The sequence below is a fragment of the Pinus tabuliformis genome, chromosome 7 (genome assembly GCF_031772625.1).
Source record: "Pinus tabuliformis cultivar Carrire ecotype Pingquan chromosome 7, CPIR1, whole genome shotgun sequence".
NCBI lineage: Eukaryota > Viridiplantae > Streptophyta > Pinopsida > Pinales > Pinaceae > Pinus > Pinus tabuliformis.
The window spans coordinates 1932807124-1932833501 of record NC_142293.1 but is presented as its reverse complement, the minus strand read 5'-3'; the positions used below and the strand labels follow the sequence as shown (position 1 = coordinate 1932833501).

General features: G+C 37.9%; 1 protein-coding gene across 1 annotated transcript in view; it reads right to left on the bottom strand.

Moving 5' to 3' along the window:
- The window catches only part of LOC149256221 (protein CTR9 homolog), a 168311-nt gene extending 142139 nt beyond the window's left edge, over positions 1–26172 (bottom strand). The window contains exons 1-2 of the mRNA XM_089460693.1: positions 25970–26172; positions 1571–1637 (exon numbers count right to left, since the gene is read on the bottom strand). Coding sequence (XP_089316819.1) covers positions 1571–1637; positions 25970–26110 — 208 coding nt within the window. The 5' untranslated portion in view covers positions 26111–26172. The remainder of the gene's footprint in view (positions 1–1570; positions 1638–25969) is intronic.
- Positions 26173–26378: the final 206 nt, after the last annotated feature.

The following is a 26378-nucleotide window of genomic DNA, read 5'->3' as shown; positions in this document are numbered from 1 at the left end:
TGCTGTTTGAAGAGGACCGAGCCCATAATTTTGAGTTATTCATGCTGCTGCTAGTGACTATACATTCCAGGCTGTGCATACTCTTTGTGGAGGCTGAGTTCTGTGTTCTTTCAGAGTGCGTTGATTGCTGGGTATGTGAAGATATCCTCTGAGTTTTGCATACCAGATATGAAGATCAATATTTGTTGCTGTCACTGTTTAAAGGAATCTTGTCACTTAACAGATTACTCTATCGGAGCGTACCCAGGTTCTTTATACTTTTTGCATTGTAATAGTCTTCATACCAGCTCATAAATCTGAAGTTATATTACTGTGTATGATCATAACAGAGGTCTGTACAATTTCTGAGTATTGTATGAATAATGTATTGCTGATTTGAAGTGTTCCCATAAGCATATATTCAATAAAATACATGAAAATGCACCTACAGCCACATGGACACAAAGTTCAAACTGTTTGACAAAACCCCAAAGTTACCAACTCAAAGAAACAAAGAAATTTTAAGGGAAACTTTGAGATATTCCAAGGGGGGTATCTTACAAGGGATTCGACTAAAGAGTGAGCTAGAGAAGTAGTGATTCTGCTACTATCTGATAATATAGTTTTTGTGAGACGCTTGTGTGTATACCATATTACCAAGATGTGTAGTTCCTTTTTTTCATAGATAAAACCAAAGAATGTGATAGCTACTGCAAATTAATAGTAAGCTGTCCTGAATCTCCAGATTATCATTTATGGAAGTCTAAATACTAGTTTTCAACTGGTTCAATCTTATATCATGATAGACAGTGTCTATACTCTTGAGTTTTCATACAGTACTTCGTTTATGCAGATCTGTTGTTTTAATAGGTGTTTCCTAATCTTCAATTGTTAACCGTAGGAATTAAATCTTTGAATGCAGATTAGATTATAATGAGTTGAAAAATTCAACACTAGTTAATTTCTAAAAGCTCTTCTTCAATACATACATAGGACAGACTTCTGACACTCAGAGGTGTTTCAGAGACAGAAAACGTGCCAGACCAACTGGAAAAAATATTACAGGTTATATATCATAAAAGGGAATTTTAATAGCAACCCCTAGGAGGGAACACCTAAATACATATTTCGGTGGAGAATAATCTGAAAATGCAAACTATCTACAAACCAGATAATTGCCTGAACTAAAAACTTGGGGTTGTAGATTTGGTTGACAGGAAATACACGAAACAAAAATAATTCTACTTAAATTGAAACATAATACTTTGAAACGAATCATTTAAAAGTATTTTCAATCTGTATAAGTAATCAATTTGTGTCAAATGTAACAGAATTCTCACAAATGGATAACTTCCAGAAGAATCAGTCACACAAAACTTAACTGTCACTTCACAGACCAGAAATTGAACATTTATTTTAATTCAGGTTCTCTTTTGAACCAAAGCACAGAAGGTTCCTTGATAGGCATTTAAAAAATAATCAAGTAGCTTCCCATTTCATATGTCAATGTAGCAATGCTTTTCAGGTAATTCTATGTTAGTTTTGATACAAAGCAAGTTTGTAAACATAAAGTTCAAGCAGAATAAGGTACCTCGACTAGATCCTTCCTCGAGAATTTGTAGGAACTCATCTATTTTTCCTTGCTTAAAATATTCCCTCTGCAAAACCAATCATGACATTAAGAAGCCTACTCTAAATAATTCTATTTGTAGCATATAAGAGAAAATAAATGCAATTATAACAGAAGGTTTGGCTATCAGAGACTAGTGTGTCAGAATATGACCCTACAGATTTATGTAACAATAGTGTAATGTGGCCAGAGCATGCACAGTGCATACCCACAGCAGGGGTACACATACTCACACTAGGTCCAGACCTGGGTGCATCTGTGGTGCGCCCAGGTGTGGTACAACACACCTAGTCTGAGGGCCACACATGCAGAATCCCTCAACCAGATTAGGGTTGTTCCCCCTTGACAGGATTTTGGGTGTGTTACTTATCATGAGGGCATTAGCCATTACAGTGTGCATCATGCCAGCTGTTGTGGGGATCATTGACCACTGTAATAGGGATCTGCATGTGCCAGGGGTGTCATGGGCCCAGCAATTCGACAAGAAGTCAGAGACCATCCCCCAAAAAATAAAAGTTCAATTGAATTAAATTCTTTATCATATAATTCACATTTTAGTTTTAAATTTTATAATTCTAAGTAGTGACACTTCTGCCAGAGCTTTGGTACAGTGGTTGAGACCAGGTGCCACCATGCAAAAGATCTAGGTTCAAACCTCAGCAGGCTTAAAGCCCTATTCGAGATGAATTGCCTTGAGTTTGACAGGGATCTCCACATTTGTATAGGCCGTGTCGAAGTGAACAAAGGCTCTTATCTCCTTGTAACTAACAAAAGCATTTCTCCCAATCAAGAAAAATGCTGCAACAACACCCATGCACATTGGCTACATAGCAAGAAATTGATAGGTGATCGTCAGAAGACAGCAAATGGTCAAGATTTGAAAATCATTTTTTCTGCATATTTAAAACATTCTCTCCAAAAAATAGTTGGAATGGAAAAGATACAAGTATTACCTCCAAAAGGAATCTTCTTCTGGTGTTGCTTTTAGAATCTGATTGTACTTTTAGTTTTTATGAAAAGATGCATTCTCCCATTCACCTTGTTACAAACCTAACTAATGTGAGGTATTACAAATGAAGAATACTGATTCAAGCAACTATGTGGAAGATTTTGTAACAGTTAGGGGCAAGGGTGAAACAAATTGCTTCTTTGTAACAATTAAAAAAGGATGAAAACAGTGTCATAAAACGGGACAGGCAAATGCACGAGGTGAGCAATGTTAATAACTGAAACTAATTTGAAATGTGGGAAATGATAATGTATACACGTCTTTCCCATTTATTCAGTTTCATTATTTTTCTTTTTCAATAGTGATGGAGAACAACGACACATTCTTGATGACAATAACAATGTAAAAAAGGAAATCAGAGTTGGCATATAGCAAACAGAAAAAATGGGGTGACAGGTACTGGAGGCAGGGGGAGCGGGTTGTCTTAAACCCCAAGGGAAATTGTGAACTTAATTATGCTCAAGGGTTAGGCATATACACACAAAAAAACAAGCTGAAGCACTGGCCCTCTATCAAGGTTTGTTTATCCTTTAAGCAAAGGGGATCAAAATCTTATTGCAATCAGGGCTCCACTATCACAGCTTGCAAATGCAAAATCTCTCAGCTTCACAAAGCTCCAATCTATCCTGACTGATCCTTAGAATACAAGGTATGATAAACACTTTCGATTCTATTGACATTTTTTAGGTGCTCCAATCCCATAATAGACAGGTAGACTCTCGCAAAGATCATAACCTCATTCAATTGTAGCATGTTGTCTCAAATTTGGGTGGTCCCCTCTGTGGTTTACCTCCCTAGAAATAATTCTCTAACTTTGGAAGAGGCATGCAGTAAAAGCTGATGGAGAATTGGCATTGGGCTCTAACGCCAATGCAATGGGAATTAATTCAGGCCTCTCCCATCATGCCCCTTTCTCATTACTCTAAGCAAGGCAGTGGGACAACTCTTAAGTTTGGAGGGACATTAGCATTCAGTACAGGTGGGATAATTCCAATAATTTCTCGTGGTCTCTTTTGGAGTCTTCTCTGGTATGGTTTCCGCTTGCTTCGTCTCTCATTTTGGATATGACGTCATGCTTTGGGTGTTGCGGCCCCTTCCAGGTGTATCATCGGCTCAAAGGCAAACTTCTACTTCAGAATCTTTTTGTTTGGCTTGTGTTTGATACTTCTGACCAGATATCTCATCTATGCTTAGTATGGAATGTCACAGGCATTCCAGCATGTGCATACCACGTGAAATCTCTGACCTCAAAGGGTACAGGGATGAACTGTTTGTCAAATTGCAGACCTTCAGGCTGCATTTGACATCCTTAACAATGGGATAATCACTTGATTAAAAAGTGGATAACCAATGTAAGCAGATAGAATAGCTGGTAGCAGATCACGATTCACAACATGCTTTATCAGTTGATTCTTGGGCACAAACCCGAACCGGTCCAATTACCTCCCATTTTTGACAGTAGTGGCCAGAGATCTATCCAGAGTTTCTTTCTTTCGACCTTAGACGTTAGGACTATTCCTCGCTCCTACATCCCCTGTGAGGATCATATGACAAGACCCACCACTGGTTCCAGGGGAGTTCGACAGCAAGCCAGTGCCCAGTTTGCCTCCCTCGACATCGATCATTGGACTAAGGAGCCCTTGACATCTTTTTAGCCCCATCACCAGATCTTCCTATCCCACTAGCTCTTTTTTTGGCAGGCTATTGATTATCTTGTTTTGTCCCATGCTCTTTTATATGCATGTCACAGCAGCACTACCACTTATTCTTTCTTTATGTATTTTCAGCATTTTCTAAGAGCTGCACTTGCACTCCCACATTGTATTCAAACTGATTATAATCTCCGTCAGTATTTTGACCTGCTTTTGTGGTCATTTTTTAAACATTAACAAAATTATCTTATCTTATCTCACTCCCTGGCATCCTACACAAGGGTGTCTATAGGTCTGTCAGAGCAGCAGTTAAAGATGAAACAGTTAAGTACATTCTATGAGACATGGCATATGAAAAATGCAGGTTTGGACCTCCATCTTCAGACAGACATAAAGCAGGAAGCCCTCAGTGGGCATATCTTCTTCTAAAAGCCCAGGTTCTTTAATCTATGGAAGGTTGTTTTGTTGTCATGAAAGTATATTAGGATCTATAGTAGTAGGCTCTTCAGTTATATGTTACTGTGAAAAATTCTCAGCAAATATGTAGCTTTTTTAAATTTTTGGGGTTCTGAAACCCCAGTTTCAGGCTCATTTTTATATGTATTAACTCACTGAACAGTGCAGCGGCAGCATTGTTTTATTAGAGTCAATGTATGTTTCAACTTTCAAGTACAAAAACAGTGAAGAAAACAGAAATGAAGCAGCAGGAAAAAACAACATATAGTGAGACAACAGATAGGAACCCAAAAAAAATCACATCTGTATGGTAAAGAGATTCACGAAAGTTGAGAATAAATTTTCGCTCCCTGCCCAAGAAGCATGCGCACGGCCAAGGAGAGAAAGGGGGTTTTTTGGAGGGAAATGGGAGGGGCCAAAAAGAATAAAAGGCCTCTCCCCTCCCTCGTAACCATCATTTTCATGTGTGAGAGAGAGACTGAGAGGATTTCATGTCTGAGAGAGAGATTGAGAGGATTTGAGCTTGAGGAGCTTGTCGGAGATTGAAGGGAGATTGCTGGAGCTTGCGAGCTTGGGAGATTGAAGGGAGGTAGAAGGAAAATTGTGGGAGAACCAAAGAGGTAGGGTCTAATCCCATTTTTTATTTTAATGTAACATGCGTTTTTTATATGTTGAATGAATCTAGAATTTAGATGTTCTTCTTCTCTTCTCCTACTCTTTCACATTCCTCCCTCACTTTATTGCAGCCAATAATCTCAAGCTTCAATAAACATGATGGGTATATGGCTTAGCCTTATCTTGTTGGTTCCATTTTTTGCTATGATAATGGTGTTGGGAAGTAGAAGAAGAAGTGATGAATATGATGAAGAAGTGGGTAGTGTTAGTGGATACCCTGGAGAAAAGGAGCACCAAGAAGAAGAGGAGGATAATGGGAGTGATTATGATGGAAAGAAAACCAGGGTAGACCAAACACTCTTGTATAAATATGTTACAGGGCTCGAAGGAGGCAAAGGGGGTGGAACCACTAAATTTGTATGCCCCCATTGGAAATCTACTTAAACATGTTCATATACCCGTGCCAGAAAGCATCTATGTGGGAAAATGGCATGGGATGGAAATAAATACGAAGGCATCAAAACTTGTGCAAATGTGTCAATAGTGCACAACAAAGAGCCAAACATATAAGAGAAGAGGAGGAAGCACAATACCCAATCGAAAAGATCAAAGGGTGAACATGACACCACTAGCACACATAGGGCACCTGCAAGAACTCCATCAGCATCCACCAATGGTAGTGGATTTGCAGCCACAGGCACAAACATCCCTTTAAGGCATAGAAAAATATCAGAACTTCTTGACCAAGGATGTAGGATGACGTGGACGCGAAAAAAATCATGTTTCTCTTTGCATGTGGCATACCATTCAATGTTCTTCGCTCACCTTATTGGCATGAAATGGTTGCCACCATCAATGATGCTGTAAAGGATACAAGAGCCCTAGGTATGACAAAGCTAGAATCGTGGGACTTGATTGGGAAAAAGCCAAAATAAACAATGTTTTCAGTAAATTCACAAATGCTTGGATTGAATATGGGGAATCCATTGTATCTGATGGTTGGACAAATGTGAAAGGCAAGCCATAGATAAGTGTTCTTGGTGTGTCTACTACTAGTGCAGTCTCCCTTTCATCTCATGACTTCTCAAATAAGTTCAATATCGGCATCAACATTAAAAAACCATTAATTCAAGCAATTGAAAGTATTGGGCCATACAATGTCATCCAAGTCATTGTTGATAATGCTTCTAATTGTAAGGCAACATTGAGGATATTTTGGTCCGAGTGTTTGGTTCACACAATGAACCTTTTGATGCATGGCATTATTAAGATAAAGGAACCTCAATACAAATGGATTGGTTCATTGTACAAGAAAGGCAAGAAAATGAAGATTTATTACCAATCACACTACCCATGGCTCTGGGGACCTTTGGCAAAACTGGCAATTAAAGTGCTTTCACAGATGGTTAATACTTCTTCTGCAATGAGGTATTGAAACAAATATAGCTTCATTCACAATGTCAAAAGAAGTTGCCTCAATGAAAACCTGACTAAAATCTTGGTTTATGTACATTATAACTTGAGGTTGTTGACACATTATTGTGAGCAGGCTCAATTTGATAGAGCAAATATCACTTGGAACAACAACCCGGAGGAGGACAATTTGGAGAATGGGGCCTTACATTTAGAACAAATGGAAGCAAAACTTTTGAACGATGAGGATGAAGCAATAGCAATAGCATCAACAACCATGCCACCCACATCATCCACTAACAGTGCTCAATTTGGACCATCTTTGCCACCACCTCCATCTAAAGCCTCAAGTGAAGTCATGTGCCTTCTGGTTCTGGATATGGTCATCCAACTATGCATGAGGAGACTCCCATTGCTCATAGACCACAAGAAAAGAATTTAGAAATTTCTTGTGGCAAGAAGAAATTTTGGTAGATAATAGAGTTACTTGTCTTTTCTAGTTTCTAGTACCTTTTATAACTATTGACTCTTTCATATTTATTATGGTATTTTTTGTAACCAATATATGACAATTTAAGTTTGAAGTTCGAAGTTGGCAATTATAACTCAATGGTAATTAATTATGAACACGATGTTGCGGGAAAGTTGAAACGTTTCATTTCATGTTTGACATTCTTTGTTATAGTTCGATAATGGTTACAAGTACAACTTTGATGACAAATGTTATATATTGAATTTTGAAACCTTGAAACTTTAAGATTGATGACAATCAAGATGTTGTAACTTGTGGACCTGTGGTTGATGAAGATTATAACTACTAGATCATCGATGTTATATGGTCTAATCCATGTTCTAATGCTTTTTGTAACTAAGTCATCATTCTACATGCTTTTGTTGACATATATGCATCAAAATATATATTATGTAAAAACCACTCCCAAAATTGCTCCTGACCCAAAAGCTTAAAAATTGTCGCTCCCCGCTCCCACTTTCAAGCAACACAGGGTTGTGGCCACTGTTGGTTTGTCAACTAAGTTATGATAGGAAAAAGAATGTATGCATGACATAGTATGATATTGTTAAATGGCATGACTAATGCTCTATCTTTATCATGATTAATGCTCAAAGACATGATTCATGCTATGTCTTTGATCATGTGTATATGTCTTTAACCAATCCAATCGGTTAGCTCAATTAATTAATACAAATTGTTTCAATTTAGAGTTCACCATGAGGACTCGAGTTCTAGTTCCACAGAACCCTACAAGGTTACCAGCTACTATTGTCATTGATGGTTGTGTTGGAAAATCAAGGTCCTTGCATATTATGTTTGACTTTCCTTACTTGATAAATACTTATGATGTTAGTTGGCCTTTTATTACTTTTTATTTCTTGTTCATCAAGCAATTACAAAAACAATGAAAATCACAAAGAGACGAAGTAAACAAGATATAGGCTCCAAGTTAGGGCAAAACCCCTCCAAGGGGAAAACCCGGAAAGAATACTTCTCTTCTTATAGAATCAGTTCGAATGAGACTTCCAAGACCCAAGACCAAAGCCAAAGTTCCTCCAAGCACCAAGCCAGCCCAAAAATAAGATCTCTTCCAAACGAATCCAATTCTTCCAAAGACTACAAAGTTCAAACTTAGTCAAAGTAGTTTCAATTCAAAGTCTTAGCCCTGCAACTTAGGTCTACAATTTCAGCCCCTACAACTCACACAAAAACCCTAGACAGCTTCGCACATGTGGGAAAAAAAGAGTGTTTTCCCAAGAGATCTTCCTTCCTTCGTCTTCTTCCTCTTCTTGTCTTTCTCGCTTTTCTTCCTTCTTTGCTATTGCAGATCGAACTTGATTGAGTGAGTGTGCCAAATGAGTCAAATAGGCCTCTTTAGGCCAACTTTTCTTTGCTAGGGCCGACTTGGAGGGAAAATTAGCTTTCTTGACTTAAAAATAATTATTTTCTTTTGTTACAGATAAGTCCAAATGGGACTATAACACATGAAAAAAATTCTTCTTTGACCTAGAAAGTCCTAGAAGCATGAAGAACATGATTTGACCTAGACTTGAGCATGAAACCCATGCTTTGTCAAATAAAAAATTATTTTTCTATTTTTATATACAAAATATACAATGTCATGATTTACAAAGATCATTATGAAGATCGAATCTAGATACATTCTCCAACACTCCCTCTTAACTAGGGAGGTATTCATAATCCCATCATATGGTACAAGGAATCTCAAATTGGAGTATTCTCATAAGAAGAGTCTGATTGATAAGCCATTTATTAAGCATCAATAGCATAACCAGCATTGTCAACAAGGCCTTTACTTGACAAGCTTAACTTTTATAAGAGCATCAAGCTGGGAGTACGTGAGATATCACACTACCTCTATAGGCACATACCCCATTTGGATGTTCACTAGGTATGTCCCTTTAGGACTATTCTTATCTTGGATTCCCAATCCTCAAAAGAGATCAATCCTCTTTGAGTACTCTTATCTTGGATGCCCTACTTCATTCTCAAAGAGTATCGGTCTACAAGTCCACTTCTATCTTGGATTTTCTAATCTTCAAGAGGTTTCAATGTTAAATGCTTATCCAATCCTCCAAACCCCATTCTTTCTTCATGGCCTTCACTAAGACTTATAGTTGTTAGTCCTGGTCTATTGCGTGACACATAAAGAAAAGAATATATCGTCCTTCATCAAGCCCTCTCAATCAAGGAAGAGATATCTGCCAAACCATGCTTGCTTCTTAAGTACTCAAGCTTCTTGTTTGGTAACCCTTTGTTAGAATATCAACTACTTGTTCATCTGCAGGTATATAATGTAGCTCCACGACCCCATCTCGTGCCAAATTTCTGATGTAGTGGGGCTTATTATTTATATGGTTTGTCCTAGCATGAAACACAAGGTCCTCTATCAATCTTTTACAACTTTCATTGTCACAATATATACATGTAGTGCTTAGTGGTCCTTCAAATAAATCTGATAGCAACTTTCTGAGACAAAGAGATTCTCTGCAAACTTCACTTACAGCTACATACTCAAACTTCAACACTACTCAAAGCAACAATATCATGCTTCTTTCTCATCCATGAGATCATGGAAGATCCCAAACTAAAGCATCCACCTGTAGTGCTTCTTCCATTTGTCTCACTGCCACCCCAATCAAAATTTGTATATCCCACGAGCTAAATTTCATTACCAACATATTGAAGGCAGTGATGCATGGTCCCACGTACATCCACCTGTAGTGCTTCTTCCATCTGTCTCACTGCCACCCCAATCAGAATCTGTATATCCCATGAGCTAAATTTCATTACCAACATATTGAAGGCAGTGATGCATGGTCCCACGTACATCCACCTGTAGTGCTTCTTTCATTTGTCTCACTGCCACCCAAATCAAAATACGTATATCCCATGAGCTAAATTTCATTACCAACATATTGAAGGCAGTGATGTATGGTCCCACGTAGATATTTTAGGATGTTTTTGGCTACTATCCAATGGTCATGCTTTGGCTCCATCTGAAACTGACTGAGGACATTCACTGCAGAACAAATGTCAAGTCAAGTATTTACAAGATACATTAACGAGTCAATCAATTGTCTATAGTAGGTAGGATCCATAGGACTAGAATCTAAACTCCTCAACTTCTTTAGATTAGTGATCATAGGAGTTGTCATTGGCTTGTTATCCATCATGCCAAATTTTTGTGGAATCTTGATCACATACTTTCCTTGACCAAGATATATTTCAGTTGGTTTCTGCCAAACTTCTAGTCCCCAATAGTAATGCATGATCCCAATATCTTTCATGTCAAATTCAGTTGGTAACTGCTTCTTGCGTTCTTGAATTCGATGTTCCACACATGTAACAAGTAGATCATCCACATATAAAAGTATGATGATTGGTTCAACCTTGACCACTTTGATGTAGAGGTTAGGATCTACAAAACTCTTGACAAATCCAAGTCTCAATAGGTATGCATCCATCCTAGTATACCATGCTCTAGGTGCTTTCTTTAAGCCATATAGAGTCTTCTTCAATCTACAAACATGTGTCTCCCTCTGGTTGACTTCAAATCCTTGAGTTTGTTCGATGTAAACCTCTTCATCAATGGTCCCATTCGGAAAAGTTTTTTAACATCCATTTAATGAATGTTCCATCCCATAGTAGCAACCAAAGAGACAAGTGATCTAATTGTTGTATATCTAGTTGTAGGAGCAAAGGTTTCTTCATAATCAATACCTTCTTTTTGTGAGAAGCCTCTAACTACAAATCTTGATTTGTACTTATCAATGATCCCATCCACAACATGCTTTATCTTATATATCCATTTTGAAGTGACTAAAGATTTGTCACTTTGTCTAGGAATTCTTCATAATTGACTGGTATTCTTTCTGGATTGCATTCCTCCTTTTTTGATGTTTAGTTGCATCTTCATAGGGGAATGGTTCAACTTCAATGAGCTTAGTTATATAGGTTGCATAACCAAAATTGAAAAACACATGCATGGATTCTATTGGGTCATAGGTGGAAGACTAATAGAAGAAGAGGATATCATCGTCATGTTGTTTGCCTTCTCCTTGGAAGGTAGTGTTAGGGGCTAGTACCTAGATTTATCTTAAGGAAGCCTAAAGAACTGGACCAGTTCCAAGAAGCATTCAACAAGAGATGGGCCATTGTTAACAAAGGTATGCAACTCTTGGCTATGTTCCAGGGAGCTAAGAAAACTAAAAATGAGAGTTTTAAGGAGTTCAGACAACAATTTGATCAGTTGCTTAAAGAAGTTCTTCATCTATACAAACCCATGGATCAAACAATCCTTGACCAATATATAGAGGCTTTCCCTAGTCATATGTCCTATGCATTGAAGAACAAAAACCCTCAAACCCTAGATCGAGCTAAAACCTTTGATGTTACTATTGAGCATAATCTAAGCACCTCTAAGATTGATATGCTCTCATACCCTAGGGCTAAGGTTGAAGGCAAGTCAAATCCAAGTACCCAAGTTGAACCCACCTTGCAGGCTTTCGCTCAAAATTTTGATAAAGTTACAAGTGAGTCAATGTAAAGGCAAATGGCTATGATGAACAAGTTATCAATCTTAATGAAGGAGAGAGAATCTCGTTAAAACTATCTCCTAAAACCCAATTCAACAATGATAGGGCTCCAAATAAAAATCCCTATAGTGGCAAGAATCCTTCGCGGCAGAATGCGCCTAACACCCTTGCCTCAATAAATGTTGTTGGCCAAGAGGGATCTCCCTGGGGTCAAACCCGCAATGAATTCCATAGTCAAGAGGAGTGTCCCTACAATCAAGACTCAAGTTGAAGAAGAGTATAGCCCAAAGCACTTAAATTTAATCAATGATCCTGCTCCTTTCACTACTTAATTATATTTTGTCCCTTTCCCAACCACAATGTGAAGAGTCCATTGAAGAACCCAATGAAGAGTGTGATGAGCCTATTCATGTTGTTGGAGATGAGCCTATTCAAGGGGTTGCATTATACTAGAAAGAACAATGAACCAAATCACCCTCAAGCAAGTAATGGTCATAACATCATTCCTCAAAAGTGTGCCAGACCACCTTTATCCCCTAAGACTACCCCAAAGCCTAAAACATCTAATCTCACCAATAGAATATCTTTAGATGTTGACTTAGGAAGTGTCTTGTAAAAAGTAAATGTGCCTATGCCACTCCTAGAACCCCAAAGTGATCAAGTCAAGAGAATTCTAAACCTTGACAAGGGGTCTGAGGACCCTCCTGTTATATTACAAAACACATATAATGATCGAAGAAGTGGAGGGCATGCACCATTCTTATTGTCCTTATCAATAACCACATATTACATGATTGTATGCTTGACTCAAGTGCGTCAACAAATGTTATGCCTTTGAGAATCATAAATGTAATGTCCCTTTTTCTAGATGATGGTAAAAGAGACCAACTCAGTAGCCTAGCCATTCTGATGGGCTACAAATTAAAATAGATTGTGGAGGAATTAATTAAAAAGGTGACTTAGGAAAAAGAATAATAAAAAGTCACTTTATTAAAAGGACCCATGGTATTTAGATAGCTATCTTAATTAAAGGAAAGGAAGAGTGTGTTTAGGGGATATGATTGGATATTTGTTGAATTATTTTCTTGGGCTCTTGGAGATTTAAGCGAGGGTTTGTAACCCTAAGTGTAGATCTTCTTCGGGGGTAAAACTATCCTCCTTAGGGATCAAAACTAGTTTCGATGTTGCAAGATACACCCTAGCTAGTCATATGGAGGAATCGCTCATATTCCTAATTGGGTTAATTTGTGGAGTTTATTGCAAGTGTAAGGAGGAACCAGCCAGGTTTCTCATCTCATCTAAATTGGACAATTTCTCATCAGAAATGTGCAGGTGCAGAAGACAATATCTAAAGATCAAATTAAGGAGGCCAAACTGTTGGGCCACATCGCCTATAAGTAGCAAATCATTTAGGGCCAAATTATCCGAGTAATCCTAGTAACAATGAAAGTCAAATCCAAATCCCTCGTGCAATGATTCCTTAAGTAGGCCACGAGTTCCCCTGGAGGTTCAACTAGAGATTGATCATTGCTAGTGAAAATGGGATCCTTCTGTATAGACAAGACCAATTTAATTAACACCATGGCAATGTAATGGGGTGTTCTCCCTTGTGACATCGAATCTCTGGGTCAAGTTGAGAGGTCATCCCCTATTCAGGCTAGGCCAAACTAAATGCTATATGGCAGCACAAATCACATAGTGAGACAAATAGCATAAAATTTGTGTGCAAGATGAACCCGTTACCAAGCATAGCACTGGAGTTGGAAGCCAAACTAAATATGGACAAAGAGTTGAATTACTTATTTGCCAGGGCCAAGAATGTATTCAAGTGAAGGGTCGAGTTTGAGGTGTGTATTTTTTAAGGCCAAGTTGAGCCAAAACTAGGAGTCTTGTTGCACTATGGTCGTTGGAAGTTCCCTTGATGAACAAAAGTTGAACATTAGAGGCTAAAGTCATATGGCACTAACCTAGGATGATTTAGGGTGTAGACAAGACAAATTTGCAGAGATTATAATTATTGTGCAAGCATACAGAGGTTGTTATTGCCAATAGCATTTGAATTGAGTAAGAGCAACTTGTACTTCATAAGGGATGTCAAACACACATGGTGGAATAAATATTGATCTGAAACACAGTGGCTCCGAAATAAAGGGTGAGTAGAGCTCGAACAAAGATAGTTAAATTGGGGACAAAAAACACAACAAGGAGCCATAGTTCTTGGTGATTGATGGACTAGGTTGTCCTCCCAAGTACTTATATGTAATTCCTAAGCTTGCCTAAACAAAGAGGCTGATATTTTTTGTCTTGCGTTCTTTTTACTAAGTATCACTTGCAAATTATTGTATTAAGTGCCATTGTTGTATTTCTTTAGTTTCTCTGCACAAGAGAGTTTGGACTTTGGAGGAAAGTTGATACCCTAATTATTTGACAAAATCCCTTAATCAAAATTTATAAAAGGTTCAACAAAATTAGGGAACATTACAATGAACCAATTAGAGATGCAAATTACTAGGCCATACATGAGTGTGGTTTTGATTCAAAGTCTACCCCTGCATGGTATGATGAAAAATGTCGATGTCTCCTTGGCTAATAAGAAAGATATTTCTATGTTAATGGAAATCGTAGTCATTGATGTTCTAGTTGCATGAGGCATGTTATTGTTGAGAAAGTGGTCAGCTTCTATGGGTGGGCAGTTACAAGTGAGTTTATCATATGCTACAGTGTCCATCATTGATGGGAAACCATTTATTTTATATAGAGAACCACACATGCCTAAGCATGTTGAAGACATTGATCCTTTCCCATTTCTAAAACATTCTGGTAAGACCCAGCATGGCACACCTCCCTTGAACCTACAAGTGGAGTGGAAACACTTTGAATCGAAAATCCTTGAAAGACCTAAACCAATTAAGGAAGTAAAAGGAAATGTTTGCCAAATAAAAACAATGCCTTGTCCAAAATAAACAACAGACATACCAAAACAAGAAAAAGAAACAATGGGTTCAAAAACAAGGAAAACATTTCCAAGTTGGGGATATGGTACTTGTCAATGATAACCCTTATCATTTTAAGGTCCATAACATAGTAGGGGTGAGTTACTTTTACATAGCCAACCTTGATGGTGAACCGTTTTGCTCTCCTGAAGAAGGCAAGAGCCTCACCTTGTTTAGTGGAATGTGAGGCATTCAATAGTTGCATTGCATTCGTGTGTTTTGCATTATTGTGTGTGCATCCTACTTTTGTCATTATTCATGTTGGCGTATTTGCATAATTGTTAGATGCATTATTTTCCAATGTTTTATTTTGATTTTATCTTATCCATACACATTTGTTATCAACAAATTACTTTGAGTGTACAAGAAATAGGTTTGCAAAGACCCATGGATTGGAGTTCTCATGCACTCCCTGTTCAACCACATGGATCATGCGCTCTACGATGAGCACATGTCCTCAAGTTGGAGCCAGATGTTACCCACCAAAAAGTGAATAACTTATAGAAGAAACTTCCCTCCTCCTTAAACAATCAAGCAACCAACAACGCTATTGATTAGCACATGACATGATACTATAGATCCTCCACATATTACTCCAATCAGATTTCTTTCTCCCATCTAACATACCTTCTTGAAGGAAGGTGGGTCGTCCATCAACAGGTACTTTAACCATTTTGTAATCATGTGCTTTTACTTAAAGATTTGGGGCATACTAATATGAATTAAAGGTTTATCAAATGATTAACCAATTCTTGTTCCCTCACTTTCATGGTATGTTAGTCTTTGACCCTAGTTTAGTGGGACCTCCTCTAAGGCCATTGGGTTATAGGAAGGACACTATCAGGGAGGCTCTTATTAAAGTAGCATGCCCATGATATTCCATACTTACCACTTGCCATCATTCCCTTTATTCCATATACATTCTTTAAGCTTGTGGCCATTAGTCATGGGGATTGGCACCTTCTCATCCTGAGTTGGGTCAAAAAAATTCACCCTAGAGGTTGATGCAACTAAAAGAAAGACAAAAGCCAAAAAAAGTCATAATGAAAGAAAGAGATAAAATGCAAAAAATGACGGAGACAAAAATTAGCGTGTGGGAAAGGCATAGCATGAGCTCTACCCCCCTCATTAGCCATCAATCAATGCCTAGAGCACTTGATGCTTCATCAATCCATCTATAAAAAAGAACCCTTGTATTGTCCCAACCCTAATCAGCAATAAACTACCTCATCATTAAAGTGTAATAAATGTTAAATCTCTCAAATGCAAGCTTGGGCTCTTGAGCTATGCACTCAAATCAAAGCATTATCATAAAGAAGTAAAAGGCACACCAAAAGTGTTGAAGAAGTGGGTCGAGGAAAGGGGTAACTCATGCCTCCACAATTGCTCCTTCCTTACATCTATACACTTATGATGTTGGACCACGATTGGTTGGTAACTTGGCTACAACACCTTGCCCTTAAGTCATGACCACTCCATTGCCACCATCTTCACATGCACCTATGAATTGATGGGTTAACCTAGAACCTAACACTTCCCCTTGGGGACTAGAACCACCTTATAGGGTTATCCATCTAGCCATTCCTAACATAAGAGTGGGAACAATTACTGAGACTTGGTCTAGTATGATATTTGAAGGTTAACTTCGTGTGAAGTATTGGTTATGCCCCAAGTCACATGACACAAGGACAAAAGCCACAAAGGACACGAAAGTACGAGTATTTGACACGTGACAAATGACTCCCAAAAACATGACACAAAGGACATGTTATATATTATATTTTATATTTTATACAAAATAGTGAATTACACAAAAGTTGAAATATATAAAACATTTACATGATGATGATACAAATTCAATCATACCACTAATGCATATAACCAAAATAGCATTGAATGCAATCCATTTTTGAAACAAAAATACATCAACAAGTTGGCCCTAAATGGCCTGTAGAGTCCATTAAAAATCATGCTACAACAAATAACTAATACTACATATCATCAAAATCATTGTTGATATTGGGAAACTCATCATCAATCCCTCTGAGCATTAAAATAATATAGAAAAAGCTTAACATGTCAAACCGAGATTTTGTTTGGGTGATAGGTCTATTTTTACTAGGGCCATGACAAAGGAGTTCAACAATCAATACCACCAACATCGAGGTACAAACAAGGCTTGGTCCTCTTAATTAAATGCTAGTTCCATACTCTCATGTATGACAAACTCCAATGGAAACGTTGCAATCCCCCTAATCTTGAAAATTGTTAAGTCTATTGGATTTTGAGTGGGATCTAAAATTCTACTTTCCCCATATGAAACCTGATGAAGTCGAAACCACTTTCAAACATCCCAAGTCAATTAATGGTAATGTTAAAAATTTACTTTAAGAATTTAACATTACCATTAATTGCATAGCATTAGTTAAGCCTGAACAAATCCACTTCCCAACACTTGGAAAATCCCTTCTAAAATTGCTTAATCACCCTTAGTTGCACTCCAAAACCTTTGAGAGCTCCAAACTTGTGACTGAATTGCGTGAGAATGAGGAAATAAACAAATTTTAAAATGTTTTTTTTCACTAGACATCTTTCCAAATTTCAAGACACCAATAGGACTCTTGTTTGACACCAATCAAACTAATGTCCTATTAACAAGACATGACTCAAACTCATGTCAGACATGTGTCACCCACATGTCATGTCCAACACATGAAATACATGACACGAGGGGGGAAGCCATGCCATGTTACTAAAGTTATAACATTAAGTATGGTCCACTATGATGCATCTATGGTTTTTGTTACCTAATGATTGTTGATTTACAATTGATCTTGAGGAGGTTTCGTCAAGTGGTTCTCATCACAGCAGTAGAGCCTTCTTGAGGTGATAACCCCACCTCCTTAGCAAAACAACAGAAGTCATCTTATTCATTGCAAGAGAAAGATTAGCTTTGATGATGCAGCATTGCCTACCCAAAGCAAAGCATTAAGCTATTAGATGACTCACGTGATGCTTGACACCCCAAGGGGCCCCACAATGTCCCTAATGGATCCACGATGTCCCCAAGCTTGCCTTGACACTATTTGGCAGGCATCGCTTGTTCTAGAGCCTAGATGATGACAGTAATCATTGAGATGACAAACGAAGGCTTGTACATCACCTGTGAGCCCCAATGCTTGTTTTAGAGCCTAGATGATGATGGTCATCCCTAAAATGACAAGGGAGGGCTTGTCCATCACTTTGGAGCCCCAACACCTAAGTTATTTAGTGCCACATCATCCCTTTTCCTCCTTTGATGGTGACATAGGGCACATTGGACATACCATGTTGGCATGTTGTGACTTTGGATACCATGCACATGATCCTTGAGATGCCTCTTGGAGCATAGAAAATTGATTAGCCCTCATCTCACCTTTTGGTGGGGCTTATTGAGCTCATTCAAAGGTTGGCATCATGCTTTAGGAGCATTTTCTTCAACAAGTATGGGCTTTTATGGCACTTGTGATATGTTTTTGAGCTATGAGGTTGGCTTGTAACCTCTTTCTTTTGGAACACTTAAACTTGCCAATAGGGATTCTTTAGTGAATTGTTATAAAAAATAGTGGGAGAAGACTCATAAATAAATAATCCCCTTCATTAGTCTTTTCAACATCACACACTTATAATTTGGCCTCCCAAAAGATCATGCAACTTGATTCTTTTTCACTACATTGGGCATAATGTGATCTTTGTGGATGTGACTTGCTATTGGAAGTGATTTTTGCTTGGAGACATTATTTTGGGATTGAAGGAAGTGCTCTTGTGGAAGTTTATTATCATTTTATTGTCTATCAATGATATTTTGCATGGTTTCATGTTTAAAGTAGGGTTTCACTTGTTCCATGATCAAGTCGCTGAAATTTTACTTCATAATTGCATGTAAAATTGTTTTTTTCAAAGCCTATAAGGAAACTCTATATGCACAGACCTTATACTTAATTTCTTCCCTCACAATAATAATTAAGGTTTTAGAAGTGGATGCCCTAGAGCATCCCCTTTTACTCCATTATCCTTAGTATCGTGTGCCATAAAGACTCCATTGGCCCTTGTAGGATAAGGCACTAGTCCAAAAGTTTGCTGATCACCTCTAAACTCAATAAAATTCTTCTTGCCTCTCTCCTACACAACTAAGGTAGCCGCTAAGGTTTAGGAATTGATTTGTGCTTAAACTTGTTTTATTGCATGAAAGTAGCCTATAGTTGGAGGTCAATCTCTATAAATCATACACAAGCAACATCTAGCATAGTGGGTTGCCTTACATGCCCTAGAAGGGCTGACACCAACCCCTCTTTCTGTTGCTTACGCATATCAAACAGCCCTAAAGTCATTTACCATAGTTCAATCGTAGTCTCTATTTGAAGTCCTTGTTCCTTTCTTCTTGATGATCATTTGGAGGACATTTCTTAGGTTGTTATGTGCCATTGCATGCCCTACTATTCAAATTCATTCAAACCTTAACTTGCAGCCCTCTTATTGGTCTAGATTTAGAGTTCTTTGAACCCTAGCATTAAGTAGCTTGGTCATCTTTGGCCTTTACCAAGCCCTCTATCCATCCTTGGACCTTCAAAAACAAATCACCTTGAGCCCTAGTATTAGAATAGATTATAAGTGATTTAGGGAAGCCTCCCTTGCGGTTGAAATCCCATGACGAAGCAATAGGAAGGTTGTTGAGGTGACAATGGCACCCCTTCCTAATTGTTTCCATAAGGTTTGGCCCCTCGCCCAAAGAGACCTTGCAACAGTCTTGCTAGATTTAGTGGCAACACACCCCTGAAGAAGCAAGTCAACAAGAGTTGATCCCTCCACAAATGGATCATTATACGACGTTACCCTACATCAACGGTTTGATATTGTGTAAAGTATTGAGCATTTCTAATATATTGTTTGTGATTCAATTTTAAGGGTTATGTTGGACATGGACTAACCGCCTCTCGTGGATCCTTATATCTGGTGATGTGATCGTTGATTAACACCTACGGGTTTTGGTCTAATGGCGATCGTGATTCCCAACAAGTGGTATCAAAGCATATGTCACAAGTTCGATACACACTCGACTTGCATTGGGGGGGGAGATTGTTGGACATTGGATAAACCAACGCTCCCCGTGTGTTTCGCGACATGGACTAACCGCCTCTCGTGGATCCTTATATCTGGCAATGTGATTGTTGATTAACACCTATAGGTTTAGGTCTAACGGTAATCGTGATTCCCAACAAGTTAAGTATCATAACAAGTGGTATCATAGCACTTTCTTGGGCCAATGAGAAGCACTTTCTTTTGCAAATTTTCTTGGGCCAAGTTTTTTCTTGCCCTATTAACCAAATCTGCCATTTGATTAGAGTGGCCATTCCATTTTCAGATTCAGGTTATAATAATGATTCTAAGAAGTACTGCAAAAGTTGCTCCCATTTAAAGTTGGGACCTCAAACCCATCCCAAGAATTTTTGCAACACAATTATGTCTTTGTTCATGAACCAAATTGCAAAAAAGACCAACACAATTAGACGTGGAGTGGTTGTGCCATTTCCAAATTGGGTGATAATAGCAAATTTGATAAGTATCCCAAAAGTTACACCCATTTCAAGTTGGGGCCTCAAAACTCTCACAAGAAATTATTGCAACACAATTAACTCTTTGTTTATGAACTAAATTGTAGCAAAAGTAATGCCAATAGAAGCAAAATGGCAATGCCATTTTTGGGTTAGGGTCAATATTAAGGAAGTTATGGCCATTTTGAAATAGCAACCTCAAAACCCACAAAGGAGCTTCTTTGAATTTTGTTTTAAAACCCCAACTCTCCTACTCACATTGGAACACTACACATAACATGATATAGTAGGCCCTGTTATTGATGCATATCCAAGCTTCTATGATCCTTATGTGGCAAAATCCTATCCTATATAATTTTCTTGAATTTGCTATGGAGTATGAAGAACATCAGATTTAGTGGATACTTGTAATTGAAGAAATTTATAAGACAAATACACATTATGTAAACCTTGTAGTAGTCCTACACAACTACTACATGAAGATAACCAAGTAGAAAAACTACAAGAAGCATGATAAGCAATCCAAAGGCTAGAACTTTGGAGACATATTGACGAGGAATATACAAGAGACATATTTGACTGGTGTCATTTAGAGGAGGCTTACAAGACATGGTATGTTGGGCACTTGTCATATTTGGGAAGACAACTACTTCCATCTTCTCTTTGTTGCACATGGCCCTTCATATGAACAAGATATCATTGTAGGAAGACATAAGAATGTGATGCCTATGAGTTTCCAATATGATTCTTCCACGGTGATAGTGTTCCAATAAAGCCACACTATTACGATTATATAAAAGATATTTTTGCCATGGATGATTCTATTCTTTTGGATTCGCATGATTATGGAAGACATCAAGAGCACAACACTCACCCATTCATCAAACATAGGTGTCATCAATTGGGAGTCAACATGACCAACTAAAAATGATACCAGAGTTTATGGCTAGCACCCACACATGGAACCCTAACTTAGGGGCAAGCTTCATGGAACACCAATACATGGGACCCTAGTTTACAATTGTACAACACCAATGCAACCATATAGGACGACACCTCTTAAAGGGGATGAAATAGTGGGATCCTCCCTATAGGCCCATTAGAGTTAAAAATAAGATAAGTATGATGTTCTTTAATGTAAATTGAAGTAGGTTCATAATGTTATTATTAAATAAGGCCCATTAGGTAATGAACATTGAACAAATGTAATGTAGTTTTATTGATGAAGGCCCACTAGATAGTTAGCATTTGGTAATGATTAGGGTTTGCTAGCCAGCTATAAATAAGGATGGAGCGCTCCCTATAAATTATACATGGGAATATTATTGTATTGGCGCTTAGCACATTGGGAGGTTGCCCCTTCGAAGAGGAAAGTGACCAAGAATTGATCCTTCCATAAAAGGATCACTGTATGGAATTACCCTAACTCAAGGGTTTTGATAATGAGTGAAGTATTTAGCATTACTAATATATTGTTTAAAAATCATGTTTAAGGGTTAAGGATCATAAAATTGTACATGCCATCTTAACTCAATTATGTTTCTGCATTCAACACACCAAAAAACAATTTAAGTATCTAGTGAATTCCTAATTCATGATCTATATAGTGAGATACAAGCTTAGGAATGTGAAATGATTTAGTTATTTCAACCACCCAAAAAATTTTAAGATTAATTTAATTTAACTTTACTCAAAATTGCTATCAAGTCCATCCCTTTTGGTTGAATGCCCTAGGTGTTGATACACCCTAGTCTCACATCTTCTTGCTTCTATTGGTATTATGGACCATCTTCCTCCATTCAGATATTCCCTACTCCCTATGTGTACTCAGCCACCTCTTACCAACTACGCAAGTAATGGATAAAAACATCCAAGAGGATATCTATAGAAAATATGTATGGGTCAAATAAATCCTCAAGATGGGTTACATTTGAAGATAGCTTTCTATGTTGAGCACTTCATGGTGATAAGGAATGGACTCATTGTTCAGCCCCATTACATGCTTTGCCATTAGATGCACGCCCTTCAAATCCCCTTGGGATAGTTCACAGTTGGCTCTCATGGACTACATATTAAGACTGACCACCAAATTGACAGATCAAACAAGATCTACCAATGGTGCCTTCTCCGAGAGATTGAGATTGGCCTTTCGTTGCTCCATTTACTATGAGATCCATGGAAGACTTCATTGCATGTTCAAGGCGATCCAAACCCTCTCCAATTTCTTTTGATACTCAAACTAGAGACTCTAGCCATTTACTTGTAGGAGGTCCTCAGACTTCATGCCCACATCCTATAGGATCATCCTTGACCAAATCCTGCTTAGCATATTACGTCCTTCATTCTGACTCCCATCAGCTAGGGGACCAAGAGACAAACTAACAACAATATTGCCCCAAATTCCAGATCAATGCAAACCCAAGGGACCATCCCCCCCTCACAAAGACCTCAAAGACATCAACAAACAAAACCTTTTACCAGCAAGCAACCAACGTCACCTAGACACCAATGATGAGTTACTTCTTCCTGATCTCCCCTAGCTCTCCCTAGTAGCAACATCCTATGTTGAGTTTTCTATCATTCAGCCACCAACAATTAGAGTCAAGAGATTTTCACATTTTAGAACATAGACATGATGTTTCTACTTTATTTCTTGTTCTTTATATAATAGACCCTTTAGTACTCTGTTTGTGTCAACATCATTGTACTCAATAGTCCCATGACCTACTTTTGTGGTCATATGTCAAACATTAATATAGTTATCTTATCTCCTTGTTTTAGCATACTTCTTTATAGATATTTGACATAAATTTGATTCCATGTGACAGAGGTGCCATCCATAAAATAGAACCAACATTTCATTTTGAAAGGATTGTTATCAAGGGATAGAGCTCAAAATGCTCCATGTAGTTGTTAGCCACTATATGGGAAAAGGGAGATCCCATAGCAATGTCTTCCTCTATTCATATAATTTACCTTTATCGATGATGCAAATCTTGATAAGAATTAAGGACTCAAACTCAACAAGTTTGAAAATGATGTTTAGAGTGTCGAGGACAGGGATTTTGGTAAACAATGAAACTACATTAAAACTCACCAATTGATCCTAACCATCAAGGTGAAGGTCATGGATTTGCAAACAAAGTCAAAAAAATCTTTTATAAGCGAGGGAGTTTTTTCTTTTATTTAATTTTGAACTTGACCAAGTCAACCCTATTTATTTTTTCTAATTTTAATTTTAGTTTGACCATCTCCCCTATTCCATATTTTAATAATTTTATTTTGAAATTACAATGGTTAGCTCATACTCTTGAACCTATATATGGCTCACTCTTCTCTATCTTTCAAAGCTAATTTCAGATCCCCTGATGATGGGTGGCGTGTCCACTAGAAATGTTGGGAGAATTTCAAAACTCCCGAGTTTTAACATGATTTATACTCCAAAAGACCTACTATGATGAACTAGGAAAATCCTCATTCTCAAATATATTTCAAAAATCGTATTTAGAACTATGAGAATATGGGCAAAGGCTTCAGGACAGGATCAACTGCAGTTCTGATAGGCAGGCATAGTTTGAAGAAAAAGTGGGTATCTTAGCAAGCAAAGTTTGAAGAAAAAGTGGGTCTCTTACTAGAGATATCAGTGTTTGTATACAATAAAATTTATAACAATAAGCAAGAATACAAAGCCTTCAAATAGGGATTTGCAAAAGTTTGGAATATCTGGTTATGTTTGTGCAAAGCAACAGGCCCCAATACTCTGAGAAAAAGAGCCAGCTGCGACAAGCACTAATCCTGATGCATCAACACATGGAAGCTCTCCACAACCATAAGTTTGACAACATGGTTTTATTCTCTGATTGTGGTAACATTCAAATTTAGGTCTATCTTGTCCAGTCTCTGAAAATTGTGGAAAAAAGGTTTTTTTGTATAAGCCCTGATTTTGGTTGTGTATTCCGCAAAGACAATCTAGGATGAACCGGTAACTCTCAATAATGAGGGTTTTAATATATAAATAATTTTTTCCTTTTATCAATCAAGAAATAAAAATGTCAATGGGGTTTAGCCTGAACAGTTGTCAAAAAGGAACTTTATCGTCCCCACCCATGTTAAATTCCTGCAAGCAATATGTTGAGCACTTATTTAGCACATTGTTGACAAAGCCTTGAGCTTCTGAAGGATCCAGTTTACCTTGGGCACCATCCTCAGAATGACAGGAACTGCTGAGAAGGTTTTCCGGAAGTGTTTCGCAGAGATAAATTTTAAAAACCAACCCATAAAAACCACATTTGGCTTTTTTTAATTGAAATTTGACCACTTGCATTAAAATAAACAGATCAAGAAATTTTTGCTACAACATGATGGTGATTTAATGAAATAATTTACATCAAACACGATGCAAGACTTCTTTAAAATCTCTTTGATTAAGTTTAAGGCATATTATTCATTCCTCAAAATAACTTGGCCTGTCAGATCTTAAGATGAAAATTTACAAAATGGTTTGATCTCAGCTTGTTTCTAGTGGCAAGTTGGGGAGCTTGGCACAATAATAACCCAGCAGGTAGGCTCTTTCTGCTAATCACTGTCCCTTTCCACATTGTGGGTATGCAAATGCAACAGCACTAGTTTTGTGCCAATGTGGAGAAGCCATTAACGGTGGTCCCCATGCTAATGCTGTCATTGTAGATGAGGACTAGTGAAAGTCCTTGGTAATTTTGGTACCTCTCAGGCATGGCTTCATAGCCAAAGGTCTTCTGGTTGTAAAGCAGATATTGGATAAAGTTTTGTTCTCTATCCAGCAAAAAGGGTTTACACAACACCCCAAGAAAAAAAGAAATTAACAGGTAACGATCTTGCAAGTGCAAAATATTTAGAGTGAATGTAAAAAGCCGCAGCCATGGTAATATGAAGCCATATTTCTCTTCAGGGAAAACATCAAAAAAATATAAGGCCTTGCCATGCTGCGTGGTGTTCGTTTCCAATCTCATTGAATTAAATTGGCGCAGGGAAAATTTTCTCTCTTATTAGTGGGGAGAGTTCGTTCAGATTTATGTGATGTTACATTTATTTTTTAGGCAATTTAAGGTGAAAAGATGGCAACGGACTGCTAAAACTAGCACATACCTATCTAAATCCGAGTCTGATATGCCCCTCGAGGTTTCAATATTTAATAAATAGGTGCAATGCATCATTGTGCGCATACGGAGAGTTCATCGCACCCTCGCGTGCGCTGTAAAATGATTCTGTGTAATAATGTAATACTAATGATATGATGACTTTTGCGAGAGTTTTGCAGTGAGAACGGACGTGGGTACATGCAACCCCTGAAGAAAATCGTTTCATGGGCGATCCCAACTCCCAGTACATGCCCTAGTCAATTAAAAGAAAATAACTAAAGAACTGCTCAAAAACTAGGGGACCCATTATCCTGTAAAGATATCATGCCATTGCAAACGAAGATACTGCATAGCCTAAATTCACACAGAACAAGGGAGATGATAATTCTGCATGAAAATGAAAAGCAGTAAAAGAGATAAAGAATAAGAGATGGTACATACCGCTATAATTAGCCATATATTAAGAGGCGCTTGCTCTGCTTTGAGGATGTCGAGGATATCGGTAGCATCTCTGGGGAGTTGATCGAGTGCCACCCTGACCTCTTCCTCCGAATTTTGTACAGGTATGTACACGCACCCCATGTCTCCTCTTCCGCAACTTTCTGTTCCAAGCACAATGATCTCTTATGTTGCTCTATTTCATTTTATACCCGCATTCACTGTTCTTTTATACCATTTCCTTATGAGTTTTTTCAAATATCGTTTCTTCAAAGAATTTAGTTCTTGGGTTAATCTTGACCTTGCTTTTAACAAAAGGTTGTGTGTTTTTCCCTTCGAGGTTATTTTCTTCGGATTTGGTTATTGGTTTAATATTGTTACTCGGTTAATATTCACTTTGAGGCCATTTCTT